The sequence below is a fragment of the Vicia villosa genome, linkage group LG1, assembly GCF_029867415.1.
Source record: "Vicia villosa cultivar HV-30 ecotype Madison, WI linkage group LG1, Vvil1.0, whole genome shotgun sequence".
Classification (NCBI taxonomy): Eukaryota; Viridiplantae; Streptophyta; class Magnoliopsida; order Fabales; family Fabaceae; genus Vicia; species Vicia villosa.
In genome coordinates this window covers 97506648-97515871 of record NC_081180.1, presented here as the reverse complement: position 1 = coordinate 97515871, position 9224 = coordinate 97506648, and the positions used below count along the sequence as shown (strand labels likewise).

At 37.3% G+C, this 9224-nt stretch overlaps 1 protein-coding gene across 2 annotated transcripts; it reads right to left on the bottom strand.

The window, feature by feature from the left end:
- Positions 1 to 4251: 4251 nt before the first annotated feature.
- LOC131643650 (carboxypeptidase SOL1-like) lies at positions 4252 to 8887 on the bottom strand. Of its 2 annotated transcripts, none has more exons than XM_058913929.1 (15): positions 8678 to 8887; positions 8115 to 8187; positions 7905 to 8003; positions 7675 to 7705; positions 7507 to 7563; positions 7332 to 7427; positions 7013 to 7135; positions 6504 to 6608; positions 5891 to 5937; positions 5668 to 5793; positions 5471 to 5573; positions 5299 to 5361; positions 4997 to 5080; positions 4711 to 4774; positions 4252 to 4617 (listed from the first exon to the last, which is right to left on the bottom strand). In XM_058913929.1, exons 1-15 carry the CDS (start codon positions 8775 to 8777, stop codon positions 4319 to 4321), a joined length of 1470 nt encoding a protein of 489 aa, XP_058769912.1. In that variant the 5' UTR covers positions 8778 to 8887; the 3' UTR covers positions 4252 to 4318. The 2 variants fall into 2 exon arrangements, with proteins under 2 accessions (XP_058769912.1, XP_058769913.1); XM_058913930.1 differs by having other exon boundaries at positions 7905 to 8000.
- Positions 8888 to 9224: the final 337 nt, after the last annotated feature.

The following is a 9224-nucleotide window of genomic DNA, read 5'->3' as shown; positions in this document are numbered from 1 at the left end:
TTGGACTTAGGGGGCGGACAACGAAGTATCGATCCTTAAAACCCTTCACGGAATCAGTATACATTCCGAAGAGTTTACGCTCGGCGTTCCTGAACGAAACCCAGCTGTACCGCCCGTTTGACGCCTGCCGTTGAACACGAAAACATCTTCCGAACAACGCAGACGTTGCGCCTATACCCAAATAATCACAAACAATCTCGAATGCCCGCATAAAAGCAAAAGCATTCGGATGAATTTGGGACGGCGCCAGAGATAGAAACGCCATAACTGAAACCTGAAAATCAGAGAAAGGTAACCGGAAGCCGAGCTCCCTAAACACGTAATCGTACATCGCAAATCCGTCCCCGGCAAACCGAGAGCATATGCGTTCGTCCGGAGACGGGCAACCTATTTGATAATTGGGCGGATCTCCTTCCCCCAGAACCTCAATTTCTGTAAACGCCCCATCCAGAGACGCGGTGTACCGAGAAACAACGGATAGAGCCTCCTCGGCTATCCAATCGGGCGCAACGATATGTTCATAACTGAATAACGGCATAGGGGAAACCCCTCCCTCGGCATCCGAACCAGGAGATCCCGTGTGAGCGCCTTCGGCCGAGGGAGTGCCATCTTCCTCAATAATTTCGACGTCGGAACTAGTTGCCGTCGAGCTGTCGGAGTCACTGGTCGTCGAGTCGGTGTCCGAGCCGGATCTTGAGGTAGCACTCGAGTCTGATTCACCTGCACGCAGAAGGGAGAAGTGAATTCGATAGTCCATCAAATCCACCCTTCCACCGCAAGGCAAGCGAAAGGGTAGAGCAGGAGCAGCAGAGCCCCCGGCCAAACCCCCATCGAGGAACAACGCTCGTCAGCCGAGGACTCACAGATGACGCGACAACGGGAAAGCTTATCTTAAGCAGTTTAACGCCAACATACCCCGGCCTGCCAACCCACGCTGACCCCCGGGCATCGCTTAGATAACCCGGGGAGGATGACGATGGCGAAGACCTCGAAAGCGAAACACAAATCCTATGAAAAATAGTAAAGCAACGACAGGCTAAACGAACTTACTTGCAGACATGATGTGGATGGCCGGGGAGAATCCTTCGCTAAGCAACGATCTTGATATGATGAGCGAGCTGGGAAATTATTCTCCGAGGAACCCTTGATCGAAGCCGAGCAGATAAACAGAGAAAGAAAAACTCCCTTATGAGAGAATTCGCCCCCTTTTATAGGAAAAAGGCTCGGAAGGCGAAGCATCACCTCTCCTGACAGGCGCCGCCTCCTAGACCCTAGGCCATCATTGCCTATGCCACGTCAGCGCGTGGTTCCCACGCGCGACGTTTCACCCACCACTGGATTTTCCTCCGAGCGTGTATATGTAACGAGGACCGGTCCACCGAGCAACCACGAGAATTGGGGTCCGAGCGTAGAAGCAAAGTCACAGCTTCTTAACCAGAAAACTCCGACTTGGGGGGCTCCTGTTCTGGACTGGGCCAAGGCTAGGCCCAACACCGCTTTCGGCCCAATAAGCCTCAGAGGCCCATGAATAGTTCATGGCCTTCCCGACACGCCTTGCTCGGCACTAACACCTTACCCGGAGCAGACGACCTCGCTCGGCATTAACTCTCCCCCGGACGTCATCCTTGCCGAGGACCCTGCTCCGCGCAGGGCTCCTTCATATCCAATCCTCCGAGTAACTCGGATCCCACGTGGCTCCTAAAAGGCCGCGTCTTCCCTTGGACTTCGGAGCGGTTAACCAGGACAGAGGGCGTACACGCACCTCCGATATTTCCGCTCAGGAAACCTGGCAGTCTCCTAGTTGGGCTTGGGAATCCAACCCAATAGCGAGATCATGGCCCAGCGCTGGGGGCTATATATACCCTCTTTGACTAGAGGGTCAGGTATTCAATTCTTACTCACTCTTAGCTAGTACTTGCGCTCCTTTGCTCGTCAACTTACTTTGGCATTGGAGTACCTTGCAGGTACACCCCCCCCCCTCCTCCTTCCTAGAAGATCCAGTCCGAGCAGCCTACGACGATTCTTCTGATCAGGTACGATCAGTTTCCATCTTGTTTTTCAATTTAATTTTTTTCATAATTTTGATTACTAAAAAATATCTCTTTCTTGTCGAGAGATGAAAACTAGAAAAAAAAATTATTGAGATGAATAGTTGCCGCATTCATTTGAGTTAGCTATAAAAATTCTTAAACATGGTAATACAGTAGTTTATCAACAAAAAAATGTTTTGAAGTTAAAATTGCAAATGAATCTTTTTTTTGGTTCATTAAAATTCATGGGATGTTATTTGTTAAGTAGAGCAAATATTATAAGGGTGTGTTTGGTTCGAGGTAGATGAAGGGGATGAGAGAGGAGGGAAGAGAAGGAGATATTTAAAATAAAATGTGTTTGGTTTAATTTTTAGAAGGAAAGAGAAGGACCTTAAATATCACAACTTTATAACTATTCTTATGAGACAAAATGCAACTTCAAGTTAGCAAAGTCAAAGAATTCAAAAAGTCATCTCGATTCTTCATTTCTTGAAACTTTAACGGTTTTGGATTTAGAAAATATAATTTCTTCGTCTTTTTATTTCTCAAAAGTTTTTCTCTCGAACAAAATGGAAAAATTAAAAAATCAACAACACAATAGAGAAAAAAAATCAACATTCCACAAATCAATAAGAAATCATCATTAAACAAACTAACATTCAACATTTAACATTCAACAAAAATATAATCTATTCAACACGAGATGAGCTTTCAACTATAATAAAATTTAATTATCAAATAAGAAAAATAACCCAACAATATGAAAATAGAAAAATCTAAAAAAACTAAATCTAAGTTACTTAATTGTTCTTGTATAGATCGAAACTCAATTCATTTAACATCACAACATCAAATATATGAGTGTGGATAACTCGTTATTGGTCATCTAACCAAAATCGATAGATCAATCCAACAGTTCTCTACGATAAGTGAAAGTCGTCGTACCCAAAGATCGATTTAGGATCTTGGGATTTTAGAGTAGTCATGTCTTAGCTTCGTACTAGATTAAAACTATCCAAACATCCAAGAACCGTCAGATCAGATGGACAATTGGATCCAATGATATCAGTCAATTGTCTCAAAATAAGGTATCAGTCCATTGTCTTGAAAGAAGGTTTTAGTACCTTAGAAACTTTAATTGGTCATGCACTAAAAGTACACTTGATCAGAGATGGCTAGTCTTGGAGACTGTCAAATAATACTCTACGAGATCCTCCGACATTTTTTTCTTGCAACAGTTGTCTTGAGCAAAAGGTTCTAATAATTCGAAATCCTAAAAGTCTACTATAAAAGCATGATTGTGAATTAAATTCAAGTACATGTGAAAGCATGATTGTGAATTTAATTCAAGTACATGTGATTTGTACTTAAATTATTCCAAAATCAATTTTACACATTTTATAATTGCTTTTGACATATCCAAAAATTAGATTAGTACATGGACACGTCCTAGAAGCATGCTTTATTAAGGTTGATCGAATCATAGAAACTATTACAAGAAAGAGATAGAAGGATATAGTGACAACTACCTTTAGAAACAATTGTTCTGAAGAAGGTTCTAAGACTTCTAAACCTTTATTGTAAAATCTAATAATTCAAGGTCAAATATACAAGACGTTTTTTTTTTACAACATATGATGCATATTTATACAAGTTTTGAAAACGTATAGACCATGCAAAGTTGTCGGTGCAATCACAACCCTACAAAAATGTCGGCAAAATCTCAACCGTTAAAAATTAAGACTATTGTGTTTGGTCATCAATTTGGAGGTCAACACGAGAGAGCAATATTCATTAAGGTCATTCTTTATAAACAACACACACCTTGTGAAAGACACACCATATACTCACCCAAAACTATAAGGTAGTGTGTGAGTTCTCTCACTTATAAATGATCAAATCTCTACTTTTCTAATCAATATAGGACTTCCCCACACTTGTTTCTCCCTTAAATGTGAGTTTTACCTTAAGTGTGAGTTTATCAACAATGATCCTCCTCAAGCAAAATACCTTTTTCAACATAACATACCTACTACCCACCAACATACCTACTACCCACCACCGTGCGGAGAGGACTAAACTCATAGAACATACCTACCCACCCCTATGTGGGGAGGACTAAAATCATATTTAAAGCTCTTTTCTAATCACTTATCACAAATATATTCTAAAGACTTCCTCCATTAAATCTTCATTCCAATAAATATAAAACAGAAAAAAAAATGTGAAATTTTCTAAAACTGACATTAGTATACAACAGAGTTTGATACAAATAAGTTACCAAAACCTCAAACCACAACAGTTCTTAGTTTGGTGGTTGAATGTTTGACTTTCTTTCTCCTCTGAAATAATAAGCATAAAAATCCTAAAATAAGAATTAAAACAAAGAAAACTTCTAAGTGGGATCCCCAAAGAAACTCAACAAATTCTAGTTTGCTTTTACTATCACAGTTGCAATCATAAACATTTTGTAGTATACTCCCTTTCATACTAACTTCAGGATCAAGAACAAAATCCAATGTCATAGCTCCTTCATCTAACCAAATAGTGGTATTCCTTGACTTGTAGCCTGGCATGGTTGCCACTACTGCAATTCAGATTCACAAATTTTATAACACAAATTCACAAGTAGATAAGTGTGTAATCTTACGATGAATAACCCAGAAGTATGATATAATACCTTCAAATTTATCTCTCGGGGCTAGTAAGCGATGGTAGTCCGCAAAAGTTCTTCCGGCCCTAACCTGTTGATTCAGAATTATAAAAGGCAAAGTATGTCATTGAAGTGAAGCTCAAAATAAAACATGCAGTTAAACAGATATGCCAACACGACGTTTAGGAGATGTTCGCACTTCGTTGAAAAATCTAAATGTCATTATTTAATTGAACGAAAAATGTGCAGACACTTTATCACTCTATTTTTCAGTATGAAACAGAAAATAACCGAAATGTACTTTCAGACATACTGTGTAATTTATTCCGCTGACAGTAATAGAGGCTGGTAATGGCCTTCCATCTCCTGAAGAATATATCCTTCCATGCACTCCTGTCTAGAGAGTAGAAAACAAAACAGCTTATCAATCTAACAAAAAGCAACGGAATCGAAAACCTCAAAAATAGGAACATATTTGAATATTTCTGTGCACATTGAAAAAGGCTTCACTCACGGCTTTGGATGGTGGTAATATTTCATAGTAAGTATTCTATGTTTTTCCATAAACACATTCGTTATTTTAAAATACCGTACAGATACGCAGAAACAGTATACCTTCACGAGGCTTGCAACAAGATTAAGCATACTCATTTTGTTGTATTTCCAAATAATAGGAAGCTGCAATTCATATAAATAAACAGAAGTCAACACAATTCATTCTGTTGTATTTTCAAATAATAGGAAGCTGCAATTCATTTTGTTGCTCAGATTCGAAGGTCTCACAGACCTCTGCAGCAATAGGCCATTTATTGTCACTAACTTCCAAGGTCAATTCGAAACAACCAGCATGTATATAGTTCCAATCTTGCATTCCTCCGTATAAAGGGTACCTGGATTGATATCTTTAGTAATTATGAACATATTGAAAGAACATAGACTCCAGTAATGAACTTCTCTACAGTACTTTCAAATAAATAATCATACCATGCTGCTCCATTTGTGATTCCATCTACAAATTCCTTGCTTGAAGACATGTTGTAGTGGGAGTGGCTATAGATACTTGCCATGAATCGAAATGTTTCATCGTCGGGACATCCATAGTAGAACGTCCTGTAATTTATTCATACAAATATATACAAATTCAATACAAGAACCCAGGTCGGGAGGAGCAGGTCATTGAACATCTTATACTAGAATAATTTACCACCTTTTATCATCGGTACCGTCCCAAGGATAATTCGCAACAAGTGCACCCTGAAGTAGTAAAATAAAAAGACACCATTAATGAACAAATTCTGTATATAAATATGATAAGAAAAACTCTTTTATTAACATCAACCCTCAGATTATGGTTAAGAATACAAACGTAGAAAGCTTTATTAAAAAAAAGGTATTTATGGAACTTTACATTGCTGATCTATGTAGCACCGCTGAAACCTCTGAAAAAAGACGTGTTTGTATCTGTGTCGATATTAGACACTTGCACTGACACTTGTGATTACGTTTAATTTATTCATTTTTTCAAATTGTTACCAGTTCCGACGTGTCAGCGCCGAGTTCAAATTCGGGGTGTCCGTGCTTCATAGTTGCAGATGTAATAAAATACTTTCTTTTCCAATAGAAACTTTTCAGCTATGTATTATCTACCTTGGCCTTAAGGGATAGTGTATCTACTAATAGAGAAAACAGAGATATTATATTGAAGAATAAAAGCAAGGTCCTTGATGTATGACATGACCACCATAAAGTAGAACAAAAAAAACTTGAAATAAACAGCTCAGCAAAGAGTAGAGACTATTATGAAAAATCCAAATAAGTACCCCGTGCAATGTTGCAGATGCTGTAAATCGTATATCTCTTGACCAATTCATTATTGCTCTTGTTTCTGGTTGCCTGGAATCCTCATCATCGTTTATAAATAAGAACTGTTGTTTCATTTGAGACAGTTATAGCAGGTTAGTTCTTAGATGATCTCTAGCCAGAAATGGCAGTATCTAGAACCATAACAACGTGATATGAAAAACCTAACATTAAAATTTAAATTGAATGTAAAAGTTAAGCGAAGAATCTGGGTAAACATCTAGAAAGTAAAAGCTTGTTTCCTAATCTTAACAATACGAATAAACAGTGACACAGATTTAACCAAAGACATTAACAAATATAATCAAACAATATAATAATCGCAGATATGACTATAATAGTAAAAGCTCAGTCATAAAAGTAAAACAAATAAGAATGAATTTTTATGTGAAGAGTTTTATTTCATGGTAATAATGAGCTTCAAACTAAATTTTTAACATATTGTACACAGAACATTATAAAAAAATACCTGGTCAGGAAAATCCCGATTCAGATCAATATTGTTTGCATTACCGCGCTTCCTCAAGGTAAAGCCATCAGGATTCATTGATGGGAGTAAATGAAGGTGAACATTCTCCACAATCAATGTGGCCTGAAACATTTCCCTAAAAGGTAAGACATTGTAAAAGTAAAGACTGAATCATAAAATAACAACAGTTTCCCGGAAAAATACAAGACTCAAACTTGTGCTCAAAAATAGATATTGCAACCATTTTTGTCCCAACAACAAATGCGAGGAAAAAAATTAGAATATACTTCTGAAAATAAAGAAAGGAAGTGAAACATACCAGAGGATCTTTTAAATGGTTATCACATAACCAATTGGCCAAAAACATAATAAGTTCACGGCCCACAGGTTCGTCTCCGTGCACATTTCCAATATACTGCATCAGTATTATACTGGTGTTACAAAATTGCTGAAAACAAAACTACCAAATATATAAGATAGTGAAGTTCACTCACCTTAAATGCAGGTTCGGTTTCTTCTTCTCCTGGCTTGTCAGAAATCTCAATCACCCACTATACGGAGGAAAACAAATAAGAGAAGCGCCATTCATGCAACCAAGACGAAAAACCATAACAATTTTAAGATAAGTTATGAATGAATTACAAAAGGGAGAAAAAAATTACCAAAGGAAATCCGTTCACACTCTTCCCAATACTAGTATCCCACGCAAAGAATCCCTCAAAGAGAGAAACAAACAGTATGTCAGTTTAGCAATGGCAAGTAGTGCTTCCTTGTAAAGCTATTCATTCATTCATAAAGATATTACAAACAAAAATTATGCTACTGGTTTTGTTTATTCGTAGCAAGGCTCGAGATAGATTAAAAAACGCAAAATGCAGGTATGAGGAATCACCTGTATATTCTAGAAATGTTGCTGCATCTTTGTCCAAATTCCTTGACGGCCCTTTCAAGGTCAGAATTGCTCATATAACCTTTTGTCAAATCAACACTGCTTCAAAAAACAAATCAATAAATAAACTATTTAAACAAAAAAGCACCATTTCATGTTACAAACACAGTGAAAGATTCATATATGCAGTAGAAGATCCATTGTATGGATTACCGAGTACGCGACCGAGATTCAATTTCTTCAAGCAAATGCCTTGCACGGCTCACATTACTCTGATGACTGAAATCTTTTAATACCAAAACAAATCAGCAGTTAGAAGTTAGAAACTTCAAATCTCTATAGCACTAACACCTCTGAAAAAATGTGTATGTCAGTGTCAATGTCAGACACCAAAATCGACACTTGTGATTACATTTAATTTATTTAATTTTTAAATTATTACTAATGTGACGTGTCAGTGTTGTGTTTCAGGTGTCTGTGTTTCATATATAGCTTCAAATTTCCAGCTTTCAAGCTAAACATAGAACTTTATCAAGCGAATTATCACAATCATGTAGACTCTTTTACCCCTAAGTTGCACTCTTTCACTTCAAAGATATATAAAGTAATCATTTGAAACTGAAAATTTTCCACATTAAGTAAAAAATCTGTTGAATCTAAATAATTAATAAAAATCTTAAATGCTAAATCATAAATGTAAGTTAAATTCCTAAAAATGCAAAGTAATAAGATTGGTTGAAGCTAAGAATAAAAAGTCAAAGAATGAATAAAAAAACCTGATGGAAGAAGGGTTTGAAAGGAACCCCTGGCGAGTGAAGAGGAAAGTGTGGAAGCAAGAAGGAGAAGAGAGAAGACAGTGATTGTCTTCATGATCATCGATGATGATGATGATGTGAGATTGAAGGTTAGATTATTTGGTCTGATTCATGATGCATCGCCATTGGTGACCATCATTGTGATTCATGACACTCCAGTGACGTGAAAAATCGAAAATTTTCATTTTTAAGAAAAATTGGTCTCTTCTTTTTAGGCTTGGGCTTGGACTGGGTCACTGGAGAATTTGGAGAGTTTTTCCACCTTTTCAATTTTACCTTGGCACCCCCAATTTTTTCTAATACTAAAATTTCTTTCTTATTATCTTCATCAATGAATGTTGAAAATATTCTCTCTCGCATAAAAATTTGTTATGTCAATCAAAAAATCTGGTAGCAAATATTTGGCAGGGCACTCAAAAAATCTGAAGTAATATTATGCAAACAATATTATAAAAAATTAAAAGTAATTGTGATAACTCTATACAAATTCTGCAAACTATTGATCGGA